The sequence below is a fragment of the Zeus faber genome (assembly GCF_960531495.2).
Source record: "Zeus faber genome assembly, chromosome: 17".
NCBI lineage: Eukaryota > Metazoa > Chordata > Actinopteri > Zeiformes > Zeidae > Zeus > Zeus faber.
This window is the reverse complement of record NC_137204.1, coordinates 21,977,950-22,003,960: the sequence shown is the minus strand read 5'-3', so window position 1 is coordinate 22,003,960 and position 26,011 is coordinate 21,977,950. Positions and strand designations below refer to the sequence as shown.

The 26,011-nt window shown below is 43.9% G+C and overlaps 1 protein-coding gene across 2 annotated transcripts in view; it reads right to left on the bottom strand.

The window, feature by feature from the left end:
• Positions 1–9,371: 9,371 nt before the first annotated feature.
• Positions 9,372–26,011, bottom strand: part of pnpla7a (patatin-like phospholipase domain containing 7a) — a 43,605-nt gene continuing 26,965 nt past the window's right edge. For both annotated transcript variants that reach the window (XM_080017903.1, XM_080017904.1), the window contains exons 21-35: positions 25,759–25,908; positions 25,191–25,254; positions 23,989–24,157; positions 21,717–21,899; positions 20,809–20,927; positions 20,018–20,174; positions 18,546–18,662; positions 17,765–17,834; positions 17,395–17,511; positions 16,269–16,417; positions 15,919–16,071; positions 15,570–15,689; positions 14,684–14,768; positions 12,491–12,606; positions 9,372–11,362 (exon numbers count right to left, since the gene is read on the bottom strand). In XM_080017903.1, coding sequence (XP_079874029.1) covers positions 11,204–11,362; positions 12,491–12,606; positions 14,684–14,768; positions 15,570–15,689; positions 15,919–16,071; positions 16,269–16,417; positions 17,395–17,511; positions 17,765–17,834; positions 18,546–18,662; positions 20,018–20,174; positions 20,809–20,927; positions 21,717–21,899; positions 23,989–24,157; positions 25,191–25,254; positions 25,759–25,908 — 1,928 coding nt within the window. In that variant the 3' untranslated portion in view covers positions 9,372–11,203. The remainder of the gene's footprint in view (positions 11,363–12,490; positions 12,607–14,683; positions 14,769–15,569; positions 15,690–15,918; positions 16,072–16,268; positions 16,418–17,394; positions 17,512–17,764; positions 17,835–18,545; positions 18,663–20,017; positions 20,175–20,808; positions 20,928–21,716; positions 21,900–23,988; positions 24,158–25,190; positions 25,255–25,758; positions 25,909–26,011) is intronic.

Genomic DNA, 26,011 nt, shown 5'->3' with positions numbered 1-26,011 from the left:
CCAAATGTGAGAATATTTTTATCATTTAATCGGATTTAGTGCCAACCTCCATACCTGTCAATAGTTACAGTGTGGAGATAACCGTCAAACTAGGATGAAAACATCATTGGTCATAATTGTACATTATCTAATGGGGCTACGGTCAAATACCTGCTAATACCTGAAATACCTGGTGTTTAACGAGTAACGAGGCTGACATGGTGATAGCGCCTGGAGAACAGCTTCAGCCGACGGGGGAGACGGGGAAGATTGGACAGATTAGACGGGGAAACTGACACCGGATCCAGTGAGACTCCGGCGCTGCTGAAAGATTGAGGGACCCACGCACTCACATGCAGGAGGAAGAGCCATTAGTGACAGGTGATGACATGCGATCCGGGGGTTGGGTGGGGGGCAGGGGGATGGGGCATGTGAGAGGCTGTGAGTGATGAATGAGTGAGTGGTTGTCGACGCGCTGGAGGATGAGCTATGGGAGACCTTGGTGCTGACAACTCCCTCGGCGGCGTGTGTGTGTGTGTGTGTTGGGCAGTTTGTATTTGGGGGAGTGGGAGTGAGTGAGTATCGTTTTCCCTCTTTGTCCTTGTGTGTGTGTGTGTGTGTGTGTGTGCAGGTGTGTGTGTGTGCGCGTCTCACCATTTATTGTCAACAGACGCTTGTGTCCAAGCTTGTTTGATGAACCCAACAAACAGTTTCTTCTCTCCTGGCACAAGTCAAAACAAAAGCAATAATCTGCCTGCGAAGGCAGGAGAGCGCGGAGCACGACGTCATTGCCAAAGACTTCAAAGACCCGAGATGTTTGGGGTTTTTTCCCCCCTCACATTTACATATTTTTCTATAAAAACGCGTCCCTGGAACGAACAAAAGTAAAAAGACTGACCAATGAAACTGGTCCCGGCAACACGTGGTTCGCCATTAGGTTGTTAATCCCGCCGCCCCTTCTTCCCCCGCAGAACCTGCACCGCAGGTTGCGTCTACAACCTGTAGCAGTCTGTGTCTATGGTGGAGCTCTGGTGGAGGTTCAGACAGGAAGACGACTTCTCACCATTGTCTCTCATCACCAGAGATTTGAATCGCCCACAGGTGCTTCACTCCAGCCAACCAGAGCCCACGACACCTGCCGGGCAGTATCTTTACTGGCGGTGCTGCTGGGTTTTCTTGCAGGCTTCCCTTTCATTTAAGATGCTGCGTCCTTGTGCTGCCACCTCAACCCGGTCTCCACCAGTATCAAGTCCCAGCTCCACCAGTATCAAGTCCCAGCTCCACCAGTATCAAGTCCCCTCTCCATCAGTATCAAGTCCCATCTACACCAGTAGAGGTCAGAGATCATCTAGAAGCTCCAGTTCTAGGAATCCATCCTCATGCTTCTCCTAAAGATCTACTTTCCATACAATTCCTACTGTATGATGCAGATCATCGAGCTCCTAGGTCCAAACTTTTACCATTTGTGGTGTGGGGATGGTCTGTTTGAGCAGCCACACCTGACCTGGATCTAGGTGATCGGGTCAGGGTGGCTGCATGCCTGTTGCTCGTTGGCTGGGCTAACGAGCAACAGGTTAAAAAACCCCATCCTCACACACACTCAGGAGAGGAGCCCGTGTCATGACATGTTCTATCTGCTCCTGGCTAATTCCACGAGACTCCTCTCTACAATAAACTGGTGTCTACAACCCAACATCACCTGTGTCTCTGTGCCAGAGGGCCCTTGAAATGCAACCTGGACGGCCATTGTCTATTAACATTATTTTCATTCCATCGACTCTCTCCTGATTGAAATGCAGCCTGTTTTAGCAGCCACAAACCCCTTGGCCGTGCGCTGCGCCCCCACCTCATCGCCAGTGATAGCTGCATATTATTATTACTATTATAATTATTATTATTATTATCATCCCTGAAACCAACAGCCTAGCCTGAACTCCCTGCGCCCACGCGGCTAATTCTGGCTCCGTCATCACCGCCGCCTCTACCTGTGTGTTTTCATCTTTACCTCCGACTCTGCAGCATATGAGACGCTGAGCACTGCGGGCATGTAATGGTGTTGTCGACCTCTTCTTCCTACGCAAAAAAAAAAAAAAAAAAAAAAAAGTACATAGATGCAGAAGCACTTAGACACGACACCCCGACAGAGGCAGATTCCCACACCAGCACAGAGACAATGCGCACACAGACAGGTACCAACACAGCTGTTTGTCTGGACTTAAACTTCCACTTGAGTAAGAATTTGTTTATTTGCATTAGTATGTAGTTAATCATGGCTGCATCTATATGAACTATGGGATGAATGTCAGAATATATTTTTCTGCATTACCCTCCGGCCTGACGGCTGCAGTTGGAAACGGATTGTTTGCAGACGTATTTTAGGGTGAGACGCCGCTGACAAGTGCAATTAATCACCGCTGCACCTTTCTGGTTAATTTGATCACCGATAGAAGCTGTCCGCCCACGCGGCCTTGGGGGGGGGGGGGGGGGCCTCCGGGTTCGGAGACGATGACCCGACAGAACCGGAGCGAGCTCCAAAAATTGTCTGGGTGGGGAAATACTTCCTCGAGAGATTTGTTAGGAACGTACAAAATGAGCGGCAAGTAAGGCATCGACAAAATTCTTTCTCGGAAACGAGTGCGCTCGTCCAAGTAATGTCTCGCTGCCGCCAGATCGGGTTTCCCATAATTACGTTAGTTAAAATCGGACCGGTGGCAGCTGTGATTTTTATTGCAAACTGCATTCTTTCTAAATACAAATGAGGAGCCGACTCGAGAGGAGGCAGCTGCCCCGGAGCCGAAGCCGCGCATTAGTGTCGCCGACTTCACCACAAAAACAGCGACAACTCCAATATCACAGTGAAGCCGTGTGAATAATGCAACTGATGGAGACGCCCGATGAAGGGTGCATTATTGGCGGCACCGTCAATCGGCTTTAGCTCTGTCGAAAAAAACCCGCGGGGGGGCCGGCAATTTCGACACAACGGCAGGAAATGTTACTGATATGAACCTTGAAAACAGTCGACGGTCAGAACTGTCTTCTCTTCGGTGTAAAAGCAGGCTCCTTGCGATGAGAGGAAACACTCCCGCTTGTGTCCACAGTGGCTCCCGATGGCACTGGAAAAATCCAAAACCACTTGCCAAACCGCTTGCCACCAAAAAATGTCATTTCCAAGAAGTTGATGTGCTTTGGTTTTCGGCTGACTACCCATGTGTTCCATTGTCGACGTTCCTGAGCGCTGATGGGTCGATGGTTTTAGGCCGTGCTCAAAGGTAAAGTCGGAATCAGAATATTTTTTGAGGAAATTAGATATCTCCGAAATGAATAAATAAATGAGAAATAATAAAAAAAAGATGAGGAAATACATAGCAAATAAGCATCTGCAATCGCTATCAAATTTAACTGAAATAAATCAAGCAGAGGATTGACATTTTATTTTAAGTATTCATCCATTTCCGCCAGAAACATAAATCAGAAATCAAATAAATCAGATTTGCTGCCAGATAGGTCATAAATAACCCATTTGCCTGAAGCAATCAGTAAATGAGTGAAGTGTGAGTTTAGTGTTGCACTTAAGGGATAAAAATAAAAAGCTCCGGGTCTTGGGAGTTTGGGCGGCGGGGGAGGCGGAGCGGCGCCAAACCTCCGGGGAGGCAGCTGCAGGGTTTGCGTCTTTCTCGTCTCGGCGTCCGGCCTCCCCGCGGGAAAACAAGAGGCATTTGCAGGAGCAATAGCTTTGGTGCTTTTCTGACCCGGTGTCACTCGGCGTCCGGGCGGCTGACAGCCATCACCGGCGGCCCCAATTCGGAATAATAATGTCGAAAAATGTCTATTGTCTGCAAGTTGGAGGCAGCGGAGAAGAGACAGATGGCGACGGAGGGCGCGGGGATGGTTTTTCGGTGACTCAGTCGTGGTGATGGTGATGTGGTAATTAACCGTCCGGGCCCACGCGGCCCGGGATGAATCGCCGTCCTTCAGAGGTTAATCTCCGCTTCAATCCCGACGACGTCCGCTCGGGACGTTAATGAGGTCCGGCGGTCCCGGCGCATCCGATCATCACCGCTGGTTGTTAAATGCATGGGCGTGAAGTGGGCACTTGGTTGAAGCAGCCCGCTGTGCTCCACTTTATACGTGACACATGCAAGTCCCCTTATCTGGAGTAAAAGGGTTTTCCTGCAACGGATGCGATTGGTTCGTGCAACTCTAAAGGATTTGTCTGGAGCAGACAGGGATCATCAGCAGCAGCAGATGAGAAGAAACCCATCAGACCCTGAGCATATATATATATATATATATATATATATATATATATATATTGAAACAGATCTCACTCTGCGGGCATCGCGTGTGTTGATCATGAACAGGTACATGTTCTTGCAGGAAAACAAATGGAGGAAGAGCCACATGGGAGAAGAGAGAACATACAGCAGCTGTACGTTATCTTTTCTTTGAGAGAGATTGTGTGAAATGGAGTGTATCCCCCTGTGTGTGTGTGTGTGTGTGTGTGTGTGTGTGTGTGTGTGTGTGTGTGTGTGTGTGTACATATACTGTATACAGCGCACTGTACATCATTGTGGACATACGGCCTTGGTCAGCGTCGCTTGTGACAAAAGGGGAACGCTGCTGTAGGACAAACACCTGCATGCCGGTGCGTTCTTCCTGCACCGGCACCCGCAAAACAACCAAATTTTTTTTATCGGCACGTCCTGCACAGGCCTGAGGTAATGAAGAACGCAACCCCCCTCACATCAGAGACGCGTTTGTGACACAAGCGAGATACGGGGGGTGGGGGGGGGGGGGGCAGGGGGGCAAAACCTAGACGTTGGGAAAAAGAAATGAAAAGACAATCAAGCATCTAGAGATAAACCTGGCGCTCGGTCGCCCGGAACGAGGCGGGGCCGACGTGAGCCGAGCTGTTTGTGTGCGTTGTCACTTCGCGTCGCACCGGGGTCGTGGACCTTCTCTCCCCAAACCCCAAAAAAAACAACAAAAAAAACCTCAGCTACGCCGCCGACACGGGAGCAACCATTGGCAGCCATGTTTGTCTCCTGCGTCTTGCGCCCATCTGCAGTTTCAGGAGCTTTTTGCTTTGGATTCAATGCGCCACATTTAATATTGGGTTAGGGTTAGGGAGGTTGGGTTTCACATAAGATGTTCAGTTCCATTCTATGGACGTTGCTTGGATTTGCATGTTATCTCTATTTCAACATGAACTCTTAAGTTGCCAATAAAAGACAAATCAATCAATCAATGCATCTTTGCATTGATTGATCAATGCATTTTTATATTTTGAAGAATCTCGATGAAATGAATTTCTTCACTATTCACTCCATTAATTTGTCATTTATTTTGATGAATGTAATGAAGGTATTATTAAGCGTAAATATTGGTTTTCGAACCGTCGCCGCAGAGATTTTCGCATTCTCGCCATCTCTGCCGCCGTTCTGCAGGGTTGAAAAAGATTGAAAAGTTTTGCGAGGAGCCGCTGGAAAGGTCAGATCAGCCGGAGTGGAACCGTGGCGTGGCTTTAACCGAGGGGGTCGACCAATCCAACGAGCTCCAACCGAATGGAACCAATCCACTATCGTATTTCCAAACCAACTTCAATCTTCACAGCATTTCATTTTCAGCCTCGGCACAATCAACAACAATGCCTAGAGAACATAAAGATCGATATATATATACTATACAACAAGATAAACAAAATATATACTGTACATAAAGTATCCAACAGGTATTGACTATGTACAAAGCCAAAACAAAATAAGTATGTAAAATAATCATTTATTTTCCACACACACACACACACACACACACACACACACACACACACACACACACACACACACACACACACACACACACACACACGCTTCTGGAAGACACGCTGATACATCTCCCTCTGCAAAGAGATGACGAGGCCGTGAATAATGAGCATGGGAGAAGAGAGAAAATGATAATGAGGGAGATCCGGGGAATGGGAGAAAATATTCAACGAGATGTTGATATAGTTTGGGGTGAAAATAAATAAATAAATAATGACGGGGTGACGGAAGACAAATGAGGAGGAAGAGGATAAACATACTACCGCGATGCAAACCTGATTCACCATTGTTTCGACACGCTAACAATGGCTGACGTTGAAAATGATTAACTTTGCTCCATCTAGCAGTGAAGCAGTCAAGCGGATTAAAAATTCACTCGCGCACACGCACACGCACGCGCACGCACACGCACACACACACACACACACACACACACACACACACACACACATCACCCCCCCCCCAGGGGCAGCCAGGAGCGGTGGGCAGCCCTTATTCATTGGAGCCAGGAGACACGGTCAGGGACACGACAGGAGAGCTTTCTGCATGTTTTAAATTGGGGGTCTTTTTTTTTTTTTTTTTGATGTCGGAGGAGACCACCACACTGTAGTGACTATATTTCAGGAATATTCAAAAGATTACTTCCGATAACGCCGTTGAATTGCATGATGATGCAATGGTCCAGCAATTCCCAACCTATGGGCCACGGCCAACAAGTGCTATTGCAAGTGGGCCACCAAATGATGGGCTAAACACATCGATCTTAGTGAAAAAATAAATAAAAAAACAAAATAAAAATTATTAATTCCGAAAAAGTGTTAAAATGTTAAAAAAACAACAAAAAAAAAACTTTTTTTTTTTTTTCCTTTCAAACCTTAAAAAATGCATCATCATTGATAGATAGGTACTTATGTTAGGGTGTACTACGTCCAAGCCGGACCAGATTCGACGTGCACCCGTACAATTTTTAACTTGATGTGATTATCAAAATGGATAGTTGGCTAGCATCAGGCACACTGAAAAGGAAAGGCGGCAAACAAAACAGAAAGGTCCGCAGAAAGTATTGCATCGAATATTTATCATTGGGATTTTTTTGAACGGGCACGGAAGACGAACTGTTGCCGCTGTGCGTGGTGTGTTCCGAGATTTTAATCAAACGACGCTCTGAAGCCATGTGCACCGCGCCGTCACCTCGAGACAAAACACCAACAGGACATGTCCAAGCCGCTTGAATTTTTCCATAATAAGCTCAAGGAGCATCAGGGCGAGAAGAAAGTCATGGAAACATCGTGTGTGGGCACCGAGAGCGCAAATCCCGATCCGTCCGGTTATCTTATAACCCACCTGTTTTTTGTTTTACCACGACTGCACTGTATGTATGAGAACACATATGATTGTTGAAATATACATCCTCTGAGAGCGCACTGTTTGGCTCCCGTATTACTTCTGGTGGGACTTCTGCCTCGGTCAAACACCGAGGACGAGCACACGCTCGACCGGCGGCGGGGCTTCACGGGGAGCTCGTCTCCGCGTCAAGATATCTATTTCCGCACTCATGTGCCAGAGAGGTATTTAAACACTCCTAGCGAGGAGTGGTAAGAGGTAAGAGCGTGACCCACTTACCTGTTTAAGTCTTTTTTGCCCCATTTTACAAACACTGCTAGACAAGGGAAACAAAGGAGAGGGGCATGGAGATAGATATTCGCGCGCGCACACACACACACACACACATAAATCAAATGTCCCTCAGGTTGCAGTGAGGCCACTCACTTCCCTCCACCTCATATTTCTACAAGCGGCTGTCCATCTCCTCGTCTTTCACCGCCCGTCACAGAGGACTCCTGCTCGCCCCCCCCAAAAAAAATGATTGTTGTTTTGTCACGGATCCCTCTCATTGGCAGTTCCCGTCCGAAAGCCCCCACCCCCTTTTTCTTTTACCGCCCTCCCCTCTGATGCATTGATCCGGCCGAGCCTCGCTCACTTTCCCCGTCTCTCCCTCTTTTTATGCTGCCAGCCCTTCCTCTGACCCAAATTCCCCACTGGATGCTCATTAGTCAGCTGATGAAAGTCCTCATTCCCCGGGGAGACCGGGCATGTGGAAAAACTCATTATGGGACACATCAATAGGGTAGGATTAATCAACCATTGGTGTATGTGTGTGTGTGTGTGTGTGTGTGTGTGTGTGTGTGTGTGTGTGTGTAAATGTGTGTGTGTGTGTCTGTGTGTGTGTGTGTGTCTCTTAAGTAGGCCTACAGGTGTTATGGATCTCCTTTCAAAACGCCCCCCTCTTTCGTAAACAATCCATTTCCATTAAGTACAACTGACACATATTTGATAACCTACATTACCGCGTTCCTCCCCGATTCTGCCGCTCTGCCACAGTAAATTGTTGACGGTTCCGGGCCATGTGCTGTGCTAAAATGATATGACATTTCAAACGGCGTATTTCAAAGCGCCGGCTTAATATTCCCGTGGCCTCGCCCCTCGTGGTTATGAATTCTGAGGCTGTCATTTTTGACAGTGCTTTTCTCTCTCCACCCAACGGTCTTACTTTTTACATTACGTGTGCCGCTCGTACGTCTTTCTGAGTCCTCTTTGCGCCCTTTCCTCACCTTCCAACGACTTATTTCACAACCCTTCTTTTGTTTTCCGTTTTATTCTGACACTGGCTGCAGAACGGCGGAACTTTAAAACGTTTTTTTTTTTTGTGTTGAATCGGAATGGAAACACCGTTTTTTCGACATTGTTTGATCTGAAGTCCTTGATTTATTAGGGGGCAATAATATTTTAAAATCCAGTTTGTTCGGCTTTCCCCCATCGAAGAACTACTTCACGTTCTAGAGATTATTTGTCACATACAGAGTACAACCGGAAATTATTTACACCCCTTCACTTTGCCCACATTTCGTTATGTCACAGCCTAATTCCAAAATGGATTAAATTCCTTTTTCTTCCTCATCAATCTACACACAATACCCCATAATGACAAAGCGAAAAAAGTTTTTTTTTGAGATTTTTGCAAATTTATCGACGTGATTACGCACAATAAGCTCTATAAGCTCTAAAAATACTAAAATGTGCATAACCGACACGAGGCGCTCGCGCAGGCGGCTTGAAAGTCTTGAAATGTTTTATTCATGCGGTTACTTAAACAAAGTCCATTTCCCTTTTGTACCGGCACATTTTTATTTTTTAGGGAAGCCTGTCACCCGGGAAGTTTCTGTTGTTCATGCCTGAACCTGTTTTCCAATAAGCATCTGTTTGTCTCCACAATGAGTTCACACGGTTCCGAGCGGTGCTCATTGTCTAGTGTATATTTTCATTATTTCTAATTAAATTTCATTTCCATTCCATTTATTAATTTGTGCCTCCGTAAACAACCCAAGGCAGGGTTAGGCTTCCTCCGCCGATGAAAGAAGAAAAAAAAAAAAACACCCTTTTCAATTCTTTGCACGACGTCCAAGTGTCATTGCTCACTCCCAGCCCCAGCCCCATATGTTACTTCCTGTGACTGATAGTCGGTGCAGTTGCTATTCTATTCTAATTAAAAGTAAAAAAACAAAAACACGATTACAACTGGAGCGCTTTATTCTTAACAGACAATGACATCTTTTGTGAATCATATAAATATAAATAAAAATCATCGTTATGCAGGCAGGTTAGTAAACATTCGACAAGGTTAACACGTCAGTAAAATGTGTGCCATCGCGGGCGCGACGTCTGAAGTAGTAGTTGTTATTGTATAGGCGTGACCTAAGGCTTTATATTTTACACTGAAATCATGGCACGACTCCACAGTAACGCGTCATCCTTTACCAACACCCACTGAGCGCAGAACAGCAAAATTCATTCATTCACAGTCCGCCAACTACTCCGTTAATCCATTGTGCTTCTTTTGGACCGACCCTGCATTTGACAGCGGCGTGGATTATTAAATTCTCCCGTAGTAGAGCGTGGACGGAGCTCCGCCGCCTTTTGAGAACGGCAACAGCTCCTTAACTGTTCCGTGTCCCCCCATCCCAGTGGTGACCGCTGAGTTACGGGGTTGCTGGTGACACACCATAGCGCTGGAGGCACACGCGGTACTGTAACCAAATAGTTTCGAAAGGTATTTGCGTTGAAAGGCATAGTGGCGGCGGAGGTAAGTCGGTGCGTAAATTCGGGGGGCGGGGTTTTAACAGAGGCGGTGGTGATCAAGGCTGTGTGATTCATTAGTGTAGTCCTGCTGGAATGATTGTCCAGCTTTTCTCGGATTGTGCCCTTGCATACATCTTAGGCTTTTATCGCATTAGTAGATTTAACGTGTATATATATTTATATATATATAAATTCATTGTTTTTCCAATCATACATCGCACTCAAAACATATGGCTCTCGTATGGCTGCCCATGCAAATAAGACAATTTAATTATTTTCAAAAACAAAAAGAGAGAAACTCAGAATCGTGACCTTTCCTTGATTATTCGTTAGCCCAACCATGTGCGTTGAAATGTGTTCCAGTAAATGACTGTCCAGCTGCGTCGACGTGTATGTGCTGCGACGGCATCTCGAGCTCGGGGTTCAGCGAGCAGATCCGTACTGTCTGCCTCCCTAGTCTGCGTCTGATCGAGTCGAGCCGCAAAACAGATGGGGTGGATGCTCCCCTTCCGCCCCGGAGGGGGGTAAACCGGGGCTTTGAAGTGACTCCCAATAAGCGCTTCCCCCTCTATGTCACTGGCAAGCGGCGCTCGGCCAAACGGTGCCGGCAGGCAACGACCGGAGAGCGCGGCCTCACTTTTCTCCCTTTTAAAATCAATCCCGCTTGCCAGGCATGAATTATGTGTTCTAGTGGGTCGGCACCGTTTTTCCTGAGTGCGGGCTTACTGTATGTGCAAACAGCAGGCATTACTTCACATCGGTAGTATTTATCAATGCCTAAATCAAGCGAGTCTGTTTCACAGAGAGGAGTCGCAGATCACTTTTAACTGTACCCACGGGGTAAATTTGATTGCACTGAAGAAGCTAGCCATGAGGCTTGTTTAGGGACACTTAGCCTTACATCTATTATCATACATTTTACATTCCTCCAATATCCTCATATTCCTATGATCCTCGAATATTTAACTTAGCGGGTAATGGTGTGTACAGGCAAGAGAAAAGGAAAGTTTTGAGTCTCAGCAGACACACAGCCTCACTGGTCTAGACAAGGAATGCATAGCAATGGTGGCGGCCGGCAGTGGTTAACGCTAACCGCCCGTATTGAGTCGCCCGGAAGGATTCGATCGCGCCCCGTCGGACGCAGGAAGGTGAGACGGCCTTGGGAACCTAGGGGACCCGGTCGGCGGGGCAGGCTGTTGAGAACGCGACCCGGCAGAGTTCAGAGTGCATTTCCATTGGTCGGAATGTTAAGATAAGAAGAACCCTTAATCCCCGGGGGGGACTTGCAGCTGGAGTGGTTTTGGGACACCTTGCTTGTGCGGAGGCGAGGGAGAGTCCAGCAGACTGTCGAAGGCATCCAGGGAGGCAGGGAGGTCGCTGACGGCGACACCGGAAGGGATTCGTGGAACGCCGACTTCTTCATCCTGAGAATTTAGACCAAAATGATAAGCAGGGAGAACCGGGCCCAACTCATTCAATAAAACATCTTCTATGGAGAGACGTTTACCAGTCGGTTATAGGTGAATTTAAATTTGATGCAGTTAATGTCTGAACTTTATTACTCGAGCCACTCATAAAGACCTGTCTTTAAGGTTTAATCATGCTTTTAGAATTCATCGCCACACATTTGACAGCAATATACATATTAAGGGGCTCCTAAGGAGGATGCAGGCTACAGCTAGTGCGGAACGCCGCGGAACGCCTAGTGACTAAGACCCCTCTTTTTTGATTTTTTTATTTTTTTATATTATTATTTATTTATTTTTATATTTTATTTGTTCTACCTGTCAGTTTTCGAGGGGATTTTAAGATTATTTTATTTGTGTTAAAATCTCATAATGGCCTAACCCCCCAGTACATGTCCAACATGGTTTTAAGGTATTTCCCCAGTGGTTCACTGAGCTCCCTTGGTACGTGGACTTCCTTGCTGTTCCAAGGACGAAGGCCAAGACCTATAGGGAGACAGCCTTTAGTGTCTATGGTTCTCGTCTTTGGAACAGCCAGAACAACTGAAGAATGCACTGTTAGTCAACTATTTTTTTCCTCTTTTAATCGTCTATGTTTTTTTCTATTTTATTTTATGATGTGGTCTGTCCTGGATTTATGATATACTGTAAAGCACTTTGAATGGCATTTACTTGTCTGAATGGTGCTGTATAAATAATCAATTTTGTTTGATCTTAAAAACCAAGGGAGATTTATTTGTATAATGACTTATATGCTGTCTTTTTGGATGGATGACTTTTTGAGTAGTCAAACGCATGCAGTATATCATTTGTTTTGTAGCCTATATTAATTCAGCATTATTATCCTGAATTATTATTACTATGATTGTAGTTGTAAAGACAATGTATAATGAGTATAGAACAGTGTAATAAGACTACGGTGAACTTCTAAGAATATAGATAATATATACGACTGCAGTGGTGTGTCCCTGGGACGCTTTTTCATGAACCTATGACCTTGACAGTGTGTGTGTGTGGGTTGACCCCTTCTGGGCTCCGTTAGTACAATGCACCCAGGGAGTGTGAGTCCAGCAGTGAGTTGCGCACCGTGTCCGCGGTCTCCTCCCACTCAGTGTGATCCCCATAGTGACTGTACAGCTCCATGTCGGAGAGAGCGCTCTCCACTGCCTCCTCCTCATAGTCAGTGTGGTAGTCTGACTCCTCTGATGGGGGGGGGGGGGGGGGTGGGGGGATGCAGAGGAGGACAGGGACCAGAGAGGTGGGAAAGGTAGAGAGACGGTTCAATGAGTACGGGCAGGGTGAACGACAGAAGAGAGGGGAGGAGGTAAAGAGTGCCAGCGGGGGATGAAACCAAGGGTTAAAAGGTGTCGGAGATCGGGGGGGTGTGGAACACGGATGTGGAGCGCGGATGGTGATCAGCGATGAACGCATTGTGCATAATATGAAGGAGGAGGGAGAGGGCAGAAAACAAAACAACAAAAACAAAACTGTCAAACTGTCGCTGAATTTCCCCCTTGAACAATTAATCCGAAATTTGGGTAATGGAAACACTTCCTTCGTTCTCAATCACTTCAACCGACGTTAATGGACAAACCTCAGACCTTATTATAATGTTGGCTCCCACTGTTTATAACTGTTCATAACACTACCTCGCGATATGTTCAAGACAGTGAGGCGCCGCATTTCAATAAGGCCTGGGTTGGAAAAAAAGAGAACCTATGCTTTAAAGGGGACCTATTATGAGGAAATCACTTTTTCGGCACATATATTTGGGTCTCTGATGGGCGGACTTACACGCAAAATGTGAAATAAGACAACTCAGTCAGTTTTTTGGTGAGCTGTCGTTTTCAGAAATAGTGGTGAAACAAGCTGCTCAGATTTGGGTCTCAGTCCGACAAAACCGATAAAAATAGTGTGTTTTTAATGCAGATGTATTTATTTTATATTATTTCCCTACATTTAAATGAAACAAAAAAATCGGACTGATAAGGTGAAAACAGCGAAAGTTTCCGAACTATATGCAACAGAACCTGGAAGTCAAGCTCAAACCCCATTGGCTCACAGAACCGGGGTCATCAGGAGGGAGGCACCACCCACTGAAACAGACCGTCCTGGAAGAGGATGGTTTAGAGGCATGTTAGAATGGCTAGAATGCATCATTTGAGTGTATTCTGAGCAAAAAACATGTTTTGGGGACCTCAGAGCACTTGAAAATGAACTTGAACTTGTTGAAAATGAGCACAATAGGCCCCCTTTAAGTTGTACCTAAACACAAGTTCTAGGTTTGATTTGAACATGTGTACAGATGGCTTCTCTTTAATTGGAAAAACGGGGAAAAAAAAAATGGAATTAGACAGCTACCATGGTTCCACTTTTCATCAGCTTGTACTTGTGTTACAATCAGTGTGTCAACCAATGTTTGCGTACTTATAACTAATGTGCCAAAAAGCAATCTATTTAGCAATCCATTTTTTTTATATCTCAGACTGATTCACTCACTAATATATTTTGACAGCAAAAAAACAAGCGCCTCTTCCAGAGCCTAAACCGAGAAATACCGAACATGGGCAAACAATAGAGAAACAGAGAAAGATGCTGTGATGGGCAATACGTCTATGCATGTATATTGTGTGTGTGTGTGTGTGTGTATATATATATATATATATATATATATATATATATATATATATATATATATATATATATATATATATATATATAGTAATTGTAATTGTATATCACAATATACATTACATTTTAGTTGATGAGATTACATCATTTTCAGTTAATGCACTTGAAAAACAGAAGTTAAGTGAGTATTTGGCAAATTAAGAGCATCATGTTTAAGGTAGTGTCGCAGATAGCATGTCATTTGGACACCATTTTTATTACAATAAAAACAATTGTGGTTAGTTCTACTGGTATATCACTATATTGCCCACCACAGGATGAAGGACAGTTTCATAATAAGGCCAGAGAACAGAGAATAATAATAATAAATAATAAAGAGTAAAAGAGACAGAATCCCAAGTGTGTGCGTGTACGTGTGTGTGTGTGTGTGTGTGTGTGTAAATGCAGAAGGAGATCTGTAGCCAAATGACAACAAAGCTTGCTTGACAAACGTGTGCATGGCTTAAGACACAAAAAGAAAATGGGAAAACATATGCGTGACTGAGCAAGGGGTAATGGGAGAGAAATAGTCGGCGTACCTGTTAGTGTACTTGTGTGTGTGCGTGTGCGTGTGCGAGCACACGTGCGCGTTAATTTTGTTAATTTTACCGTCCACTAGAGCAGGCTTGGCAGGCTCGATGCGGGCCACGATCTCCGCTAGGTCAGTGAAGGAAGCATTTGGACACGTCACGACCTGTGCAGGCAAACAAAATGGAGGCCACGTGTTTACGTCAAGAAGCGGCATTTACAGACGAACCAGACACTCGTCCACTCCAACGCCGTTTCCAAAAGAGCTCAAATACCTCGCACACCGACATGACACGCGCCCATCTTTCCCCGCCGACCGTACCGCACACGGCGAGTCCTCCGCTGCGTTGTTGCCTAGGGGACGTCGCGCCGTCAGGTGCAACTCTTCCGCCAGCCCTCGCTGAGTTCCTCTCTTGCGTGTTATTACTTTCTACCTTAATTACGTTGCTTCTTTCCTCATAACCCCCTCCACTGTTTTACAACTTGTCTTCCTTACGGCAGGCTCGGATGCACGGCGTTCACAATCCTAACGTCAGGATTGAACAACCCTTTTTTCTTGATGTTTGTTTTCTTGTGAACATAGCGGCGGCGCATACCGCACAATGGGAGCCAGAGGAGGGTGACGCATTACACCATCCCTCCCTTGGTGGGATGCAGATAACTGTACCCGGCGCAAACAAATACCGGACTCAACATGATTTTAGTAAAGATGGAGCTTTACAAGGTAGAAACAGGGAACAGCTCAGTTGCTACTGGAGAACCTGTTCTAATGTCAATTCTATAAATATACAGTAATCACTGTCGCAACTACGCATGCCTCCCCTTAATGCCTTTTTCCATTTATTCAGACATCTTTCCCCTTTCACGGGTTGATAAAGAGTTTCTCGCCGCCTTTTTCTATAATGTTAGACGCTGACGCGGACCCCCGTCCGTGTTTTCGCCCTCATTTCCGTCCGCAGGTCCTTACGTTGCCTTTGCACTGCGTGTTGTGGAACTCCTCCTGGTGTCGGTCCTTCAGCATCTTTTCCACCACGCCGCTGCGACTCCACACATCAAACACGGTCTTGCCGTGCTGGTAGCCCACCTCCTGAGCAGGGAATTAAGGAATTATCATTACAGAGCTCGTACTTTCCCTATTTTTGCGGCCGTTCTGTGCGTGTTCCAGAACTGAAGCAAATTGTGAGAATTTGTGAGATACTGTGTCAATACAGTGAAAAGGCACTTTCAATCATTGTTTCAGATGAAAGGGCAAGAAAACATTTATGTATTTATTTTTAAAGGAAACACGACACTGTATTGCACCGTCTCAGACTCACAGCAATCTCGTCAAACTTGCCAAACTCCAGTGTACGGTATCTGTCAATAGGAGGTCTGATGTACTCGCAGTAGTCACTGTTTTTCACTGACTCCAGCTGTCGGACACAGCACACGTAGGCCAGCCGTGTTTGGATTTCTGCCATGTTTAATACCTAAGATCGAAGACAAGGACCAGAGCTGGATAGTTCATCGCTAGTCATAGGTAAAAACTCAGTAAAATGTGTAAGCCTACAAAGAGAACACAGACATGTTTTAAAAAAATGCCATAATATATCGTTTTATGTTACTAAAGCATACCGTTCATTTTATTTGTTTACCCAGCCACTACCCAGCAACACCTGTCCCTTACTTTGACTTTCTCAGCCAGGGGGTTGAGGCGTTTCCATAGCAGCCACCATCCAGAGAGTGAGTCTCCGTAATTGGTGAGGTTGGTTTCATCCTGGCTGCCCACGTCAATTGCAATCACCACTTTGGCTCCCATGGAACGTGCCACATCCGCTGGAAACAGGAGGTCGGGTTCATTTTAAGAGAATTTCAGTTCAACCATTTAGTTTGTTTTATTTTAAGATTATAATAAATGGCAGTTCTGCTGGATTTAGGAATATACAATGGAGAAGTTCAGGGTAGGCCAAACGTTTAACGTGTTGAATGGTGGAGACATGAAGGGGAAGACATTAGAACAGAGGCTGCTGGCTGGCATGTGTTTGGTGATGAACTTAGGTGATGAACTTTCTTGCGGCGGGGACAAGAACATCAATGGTCAACCCGGAAGTAGAGGAGAAAGGGAGGTGAAAGGAGCTGCTGGATGCTCCTGCTAGTGCTCGTCCAACAGGAAGAGTCAATGCCATAAGGAGATAAAAATGCATTCTCTACACCTGGAAATAATAGTGGGGGCGGGGGTTTGCAGATGTTTGGTAGTGGACTGGTTGGATTCTGAAATGCCTTTCAGTCGATGCGCAGAATTAGTTTACATATAGTAGAATAAGCCCAAATAGCCACTGAACTGCGTCATATTTTAAATAAATAACAAACGGCAATAATCTTTTTCATTCCGCACGGGCCTGAAGGTGGCTTTTGTGTCCGGCCCTAGCCCGCTTGGAATAACCTGGTGGCGCTGACACATTCTGATCAGTTGTCTTATCCAGTCAACAATAGCATTACAGGGCTGGGTGGGTCATGGGGGAAAAGTACTTTTCGTTTGCTCGTTTGGCTGCATGATATTGACTGCAAATTGCTAAATTGAAGCCCAGAAATAAGACATTTCTCAATATGAGACTTAAATATATAATGTATAACTTATGAACTAGTAAAAATGCTTATCAAAACATAAAAATATTTGATTGAAAAGTCAAGTCTAGATACAACTTTATGGGGTCAGATTCTCTCACATAGTCAATTATTGGTGGGCGATACTACTAAGAAATTGCAGCTAGAAAGCTGCTTGGTATCAAGCAATCAGAAGGACTTGAATAAACCTGGTAAGTTGTTGATGTAGCCTCCATCCATCAAAAGGTGTCCGTCTTTGGGGTCACAGAGCGGAGGCAGATACCCAGACAGAGACATGCTGGCACGCACATATCGCCACAGAGACCCTGCGACAGTTGACAAACGCAAAAGTAGCTGTGACGTTCATAAGGCCATATCGAATAAGTCTCGTAGAAGTGGGAAAAATACAAAAAATAGATTATTTCCTTCTACTGAATTAAAATGGTTGTCTTAATTTACATTAAATTACACCAGAGGAATAACAGAAGGGAAGCTTACAACCAGGTGTGGAGACACACCAGCTGCCTAAGGAAACACAAGGAGGAGAGGAGGTGAGGGACATATACAGTATGTACCTACCGTCAGTGTGTACTCTCATGGCGGAGGCAGTGATGTCAGTGGTTATGTTGAAATATGGGATCCAAAGGTCCTGTATACACAGTAGATTACACACATCTAAATCAAGAGACACACACACACAAAACACACTAGGCCCACCTAATGAATCCACTTTTCATCCTGTACAATGGGAACCATATATTTTGTTCTGCCCTCTAACATTAAGGCTACCCTTGGGCAAGGGCAGTCAAGCGAATACAGAGGCAGCCTTGTGGAGGGCGGCTGCTCGATTTCCTATACAGACTTGGAATATATAGATAAGGGAAAAACCAAATAGCTCTTTCCTGTGCCACCCACGTTATTCTGACCCCAATCTTGCTGACAGCAGAACTTGCACCGAATTGCTGGAAAAAGAAAAGCCAGCCACAGCCAATAAAATAATATGTGCGCTGAGGGAACATTTATTGGTTGATAATTACAATATTAAACAATATTTCAACCTTTGATTTCAATTAACACACCGTGTAATGAGTTAAGCACTCTAGCTGACATTTCTCCAATACAAAACACAATAAAATAAAAAATAGAGCTACATGGCAAGATGGATAGTAAGAGGGTAATGCATCATTCGCTGTACACACACACACACACACACACACACACACACACACACACACAGAGGTGATTTTCACAAATTACATTAAGTCCCTCACATTTAATTCCGCCATTAAATTCCTGGAGTGGCGTCTCATCTCCTGGATCGCCGCTGGAGGAAGCAGGAATCAGTAGTACTTGTGCTTACCTCTATTTGTTTGCTCTTGAAGACGCTGCTGATGCTAGAGTTGAAGGCAGCCCCAGAAAACATTGAAGTGACGGGGTAGGTCAAATCCAGAACCTTCTTGAACACCGACGTCATCTCCTGGGAGAAAACAAACAACAAATACGTCTGAAGAGTTGTTCCAGGCAAGGCAAATGTGTGGTAAAATGTTTTCTTATATTTGGGATCCTGGTCACTTTAACCATTTGTCATCACTTTCAATAGGGCACTTTAATTGTAGTTATAATAACCTTTAAACATCTTTAAAATGTTGTATTATACTATCTGTAAGGGGTTCCTTTTAAGCTTTACAGCAGTGAGGTACAAGCTTTTTTTTGTCGAGTCTTTCTACCTAAGATTTCAAGGACAAAAACTTGATATCAACTGATCAGATGCTGACTCAAAAACACGCAGCTGGGGGAAAAAAAAGCCCACACCCGTGGAAAGTTATTGAAACCGATTTTAATGAGCACAGCTTCCGTATAAACATGGAACATGTTTCAGCCCACAAATTTTAATAGACGAACCTCAATAACCGGTGACATCACCACCACGACACTCGATTTTAAAAAGAGCAACATCAGAAACAGAGAGACAGAGAGGTCACTAAATGGTCACTAAATATGATTCATATTATAAATCATATTTATCGTTGATTGATATGAAATCATATTCATAATGATTTAATTTGAATGATTCTATTATGATCTACACACAATCATCGTTGAGTTGTTATTGAAGTCCCTGCTTGTCTATAAATATTGGTTACTCCCTTCATGGAAGTGGAAACGGAGGTCAGGGGCTGAAACTTGTTTCTGTTGATGCTTTGCCAATTACAGATTCCTTAAATATTACTTAATTTGAGGATAGACATTTTTTCCTAACCATGAGCTGGGATATGGTTCATTTTTAATGATAAATGCTCATCTCTTTTCCATTTATTTTACGTCATAAATCTTCATAATAACTTCATCCATCTTGTGGAGAGTGTGTCTGAGAAAGTGTCCCCGTAACACGCGGTGCTTTTTTTGTTTTGTTCAACGGTGTATAATGAAAATAGCCCATATCTCAAATAAAAAGACATGTTTTTTTTCATTTAGAGGAGCGTGGCACAGGGACGCACAGTGGAGAGCAGATCGTGGCGCACCAATGGGATGGGAACGGGCACTGGGCCTCGGTGCAGCTGCACCGGTGGTACTTATGCCACTGCATCTAATAAATAATGGCAGTCTCTATGTAGTGCTAAGTTAGTATTATTTTCGTTATGGCAACATTAATTTAAGTTTAAGTTCAAAAATAATAGAAATATAAATGTCCCAAAAATACCGAAACGTTGTTTGCACCTGAAAACTGGCTGTGAAGCAATAAATGCTGAAAATGGATGAAAAACAGGATATCCATATAGTAGACCTGAACAGCAGGTTTCCACGGCTGGTATCCCTACTGCTTCATCTTACCATTGCCCACTCTCTGGCCCTCATCCTCATACGACTGTGGCTACGGTCCTCTGCATACAACGCCCCCATCAAGGAACCAATGGAAGTGCCACCAACAAGGTCCACTGGTATGCCTGCCTCGTTGAGTGCATGGAGTATCCCAACCTGGGAACAGCCCCTGCGGAGATACGGGTTAGAGAGGGCTAAGGAGGGAGCGGAGCAGTTGACAATGGCCCCTCAATGCAGCTTCTTTATCGCCGTCATATGGACACGCATGACAAGGGCGTGAGTAAATCGCGATGTAGTTCAATTAAAGTTAAAAAATTTTAAGGCTGGATTACAGTACAGTAATCTTTTAATCATTTTCTGAAATTCATAGACTGCTCTAGCTTTTCTAGTCAATGCCTCAACCTGCTGGGTTATATCACGTATTACTGATGATTGTTTCTCAAATATTTATATTCTTATAAAAAAGGTACCAAAAGTCATCCCCAAAATGTTGTCAAAATAACTATATGGAGGTATTTGTCCAAAAATACTGTGATTCCTTATTTTGTCCATTTCACTCAGCCCTACATATGGTAGAGCATTGAATACAGAAATCAGTTGAACTAAATTGTTGGTTTGCAATGCAATAGAACTAATTGCGTGAACTGATTTCTCAGTAGCCAAAAGATTATAGCGTTTCTTCACGCTTAAAAGGTGGGTGTTCAAAAGCCTGTCTACATTCAGCGTACTGTTGGTCAACAGTACAGTAACAACTTAACTCATTTGAGCCATGTCAAACCATATACCAAAAAACCCCAGACTACCTGGCTCCGCCTCCTCCCAGGATGAGGGCGATAGCGTTTCCGGTGAGGACACGGGCCAGACGGGAGAAGTCAGAGTGTCTGTCTGCCGGCTTCTGGAAGACACGCTGATACATCTCCCTCTGCAAAGAGATGACGAGGCCGTGAATAATGAGCATGGGAGAAGAGAGAAAATGATAATGAGGGAGATCCGGGGAATGGGAGAAAATATTCAATGAGATGTTGATATAGTTTGGGGTAAAAAATATATAAAAAATAAAAAATGGAATGACGGGGTGACAGAAGAGAAATGAGGAGGAAGAGGATAAACATACTACCGCGATGCAAACCTGATTCACCATTGTTTCGACACGCTAACAATGGCTGACGTTGAAAATGATTAACTTTGCTCTATCTAGCAGTGAAGCAGTCAAGCGGATTAAAAATTCTCACACACACACACACACACACACTCTAATAGCAACATGACGTATTACAGAACACTATAGAGCCACATACCTTGTTAAAAGTCAATGTGCACTTAAAAGGATTTAGGCAAACACAGAAAATTGTCAGAGAACAAATGTGAACATTTTAAATAAGATTTTTACACGATTCAGATAAATGAAGCATAAAATGAACAGCAGGTACAAAATGAATCAAAAATGCCCCCAATGTGAGCGACTTGGTAAAAAAAGGTAATTGGGTATAATGGTTTTACAGTGGTGCAATTCCAGACTGATGGATGCGGAGAGAAAGTGGATGATCCGGCAGGGAGCCACGCAATTCAGCCATGGTGAAACAGTCAGGCATTTGAAAGGACACCAAACGTCCGCCGACGCCGGTGTACTTCCTCAAAAAATGTGAAGCAAGGCTGCTGTGTTCAGCCCGTCTCTCAGTATCGTTCTAGGTGCACGTTTTCCCGTTCCTACCAGCTTGGGAAGGCTCCTCTTGGAGAAGACTCTTCGCGGACACGAGAGGTGGAGGTGTCTGGAGATCCAGCTGCGCATGTTGAGCCAGTTGACAGTTCCTACGGGCGGCGGCCCATCCTCCCTGTGCAACAGCACCAGCTGCTTCTGGGCACGCACCGCACTTCGCTCCAGCATGCGCTCCAGCTATGGGGAAGGTGGCCGGCACAGACATTTTAGGAATGTTTTACGAGATATTTGCAAGCGGGTTTTATGTACGGCACGCAGGGACAGAAAGCAATTTTACAGCATTAACACCACGGGCCAGCCAAATTAGACCATCACAGACAGAGAACCACTTGAGACGCGGAGGTGAGTTACCTTTATGATTAAAGAAACAGTAAGGTAAGCATGTGTGAGTCTTTATGCCAAATTAACTTCCTCAAGTTATTATTTATATTCCGTAAACCTTTCGTAAATATGCTACAATCAAAAAATTATTTGATAAAACAGTTTTAACTCCCTTAATTATTCCAATGACCAAATTTCGACTAGCCCAGCTTTAAAAAAAATAAAAACCTTGATATAGATAATTTGACAATATTTTGGGGGTTTCGCTTTTAGTTCCTTAAGTAGGGCATGCTGACCAACCCTTAGGTTACCCAACTTCAGACCACTAGACTAAAGGAGGGTTAGACAGCCTTCCAGCACACATTATTTCTGCTAGCAGTAAGGTCCTCTACTATATACTATAATACTTGAGTGTTGAAGCAAGGTGAGATGTGTGTGTGTGTGTGTGTGTGTGTGTGTGTGTGTGTGTGTGTGTGTGTCTCTCTCTCTCATGAAAGAATATTGATCCATCTTTCAATTTCTCTGCTCATCTCTTGTTAAAAGGCAACAAAATGGTCATTCATCTTCATGGCACGCCCCCCCCCCCCCCCCCTTATTTAGGTAACTACGTCCCTTTCTTCAGGACCTTTGCCAGCCTGTCGTCATACCCGTCGCTTTATACTATTCATCCACGGTCCCCTCTACCCATCGCTCCAAAAATGATCACGTACAGTGGCAGACGCGTATAGTGTATAGAGTGCAGTCTATAGACGTGAACCCGGTTAAACGCATAGAGACAAGATTCAATACAATGTTCAAAATTGACATTAATTCCTTCAACATCTCAACACACCCTGCCAAGCTCCGTCCATTCTAAGCAATTGACGATTCCTCTTGGCACAGATTTAAAGAGCTTGTGGTCTATGACAATTTATAAAATAAAATCTGCAGAGAGTAGAGTAGTAGGGCTGCAGGAACGAAATTCGAATAGAACTTGAATATTTAGAAAAACATCAGCATTCGAATGTCGAAATTGCCATTTGATTGATTGTGTATTTTTTTATATATATAAAATCATTTATTATAATGTTTTGGCTAATGTTAGCCAGTAGCGTATTAATTCACATGTGATGAGCAATAAAGTTCAATATAAGTTCATCCAGTTAGGGAGAAATATTCCCAGAAACACAGTAGAGCGGCAGCAGGAAACGGAGTAAATTAAATACGTCAAGAGTTTTTATTTGTTTTTTTTGGAGAAAAGATCACAATGATCGGTGCTGCGGAACCGTGCGTAACATCCCCCTGTGCCCCTCCCCCCTGGTACTAAATCTGAGAATTAAAATGTTGAATATATTCGAATATTGAAAATAATAAAGCATACAAATTTGAATATGATTATAGAGGAATATCTGCAGCCCTAGAGTAGTACGCAAATAATGGTCTCGAGCTGTGATTCTCAACATGCCACTGCTACTTTTTATTAGTAACTACAAAGAAAGGATTGTACTTCATGTTAGCTTGTGTAGATAGATCAAATTTTTATTTGTATCTCTTTCTCGACTGCACTGTTTTGTTTTGCTTCCAGGGATGAATAAAGTGTTCCAGGGGTCCTTCAAAAGGTTCCATGGGTTCTCCAGTAAAATTGTTAAATGTTAATTTTCCCATTATTTCATTTACAGTACACTATTAAAGAATGTACCATAATGACAATGTTTTGATTAGTTTCATTGTTTTCTCTTACTATAGTATATACAGGTGTCCAAGTCTGCACTTAATCATATCCAAATATAAAAATCTCAAAATCCCGCGTCTAGAGATAGAGTGCCATACAGTGACAAGTGACATACCATGGACTGTTTTTTTATTTCTTTTTTTTAGTTTTTATGCACAAATTATGACTTTGCATGTCTTGGCCCTGATCCATCGCCGCCACCCCCCCCCCCCACATGTCCTATGCACCTCTCACCTCGCCTACTGCAGGGTCCTGCTCCCCCAGTCCCACAATGATGATGCAGTCAGCTTGACGGATGCAGCGCTGAGTCCAGGGGGTCAGGGTGTAGTCTGTCTGGTAGAGGACAATACGATGGATGTCCTCCTGTTGGCCAAGCCAGCTGGACAGACGGTATTCGTGGACACTGGGGATGAGAGAGCGTTAAAGTCACAGTGGATGGCTTAGATGGCAGTGGGGCTGTGACGGTGTGAATTTTGTTTAACGTTTATTTTATTTTTTTGAGTCCGTGTGAATCATCCGCATCAGGACGCGAACATTGCTCTCCGTGCTCCCTGATCGCGGAGAGCCATGTCCGGTTCCTCCCTGCGCACTGAACCGTGCCCTCCGTTCGCATTCAAAAGCCGAATCCTTTTTCGACTGACAAAATTTGGGTACGGCCCTAGAAATAATAAATAATAATAATAATAATAATAATAATAATAATAATAATAATAATAATCGGACACACACAAAATAAATCCCCCATATGTTTAATGGACTGTAGCTCCCCCCGCGTTCAACGCGCAAAGCTGAAGTGCTAAGGGAGCAACTGAAAATTTTTGATTCTCCAGAATCCCTTGAACATGCGATGGAAAACAGACAATGATGGTAACTAAACAATGATTGTGTTTGTATTTGATATCACACACCATAATGCACTCCTGTAACTTTCACCAGCAAAAACATATAATACATAAAAGTAAAAAATTGAATACAATCAAACAAACAAACAAAAAAACAAATAAATAAAATAAATATATTTATTATTTGTGGTGAAGGTGGTAATGAGCTCAACCCCATGTTGACGTTACGTGACCACAGTACTGTGGTTACCGTCACAGCCCAAGTTGGCAGCGTAGCTCTATATCCATTTCAAGCCAACCCCCCGCCAAATAAATAAATAATAGTAATAATAATAAATAAACACACTTGAACTGAATGTAATGCAAATAATGAGATGAAATATATGAGTAAAATAATGTGATGAAATTAAATGAAATAATGAAAATAATTGACAAAACAAATCAGGAGAGATTTTACAAAAGGAAATGGGTGAGAAACAACAAAAGAGAAACACAGACCGTTCAGACACAAAGGCGATCTTTGTTTTGAATGGGGGAAAATTTCAAAAATGTCACTGCCGTAAAATGCAGAGGTTGCATGGTCGCAGATCTCACCTGTCCAGCGCAGCAGCTCCGAGACGCTGTTTGATACAATCGCTGGTCAGCAGAAGAGTGGGACCTGCAAAGAAAGAAAACTGGTACATTAGGTTGTAGATTCCGAAGAAAAAAAACAACTTGTAATTACTTGGACATTTTTGATCCAAAGGGTCATGATTCAGTTCAATAGCATTGAATATTGAGATGTTTCGCGGTCTGATACTATATTAATATATCGTCATTTTATACATAATGAGAATCGCTGCCAAGTTTTCAGTAAACCATTTGACATGCAGTACAGTAATATTTCACAGAATTATTTTTTTTTCAGAAATTTCATATTTCAGTTCATTTCTGAATATGGTGGTATTTAATTAGGTGGAAAATAGTGCCATTACCGCCAAACAATACAATACAATATTACAAAAAAAAACCAAAATAATTATATTAATTTTTTTAACCAAGTACTAATTTTCACCGAACTTCCACAATCCCTCAGTACGTTGATTAAAACGTTTGTGTCTTGCAAGGAATGGGCCATGTGACTGTATAGTATTTGAAAAATAAAAAGTATTTGTTGACTTACCAATCGCCATGAGTGCATGCTGCAACTCCAGGGTAAATGCGGTGAGAGGCACCTCTTCTGATACCGGCAGCACGGTCACAGTGGAGAGGTTGGAGGCCTGATTTCCTGCATCCCATTTACTCCCTGGGGTGTGAAGGGCTAGGCTGCGAGCTGAGAGTTAATCATATATACACAGTCACCCATGAACATCACCTTGGTGTACTAGGCCCAGTAAGCACTGACATGTTATAACAATATGAAAAAACAGAACAGA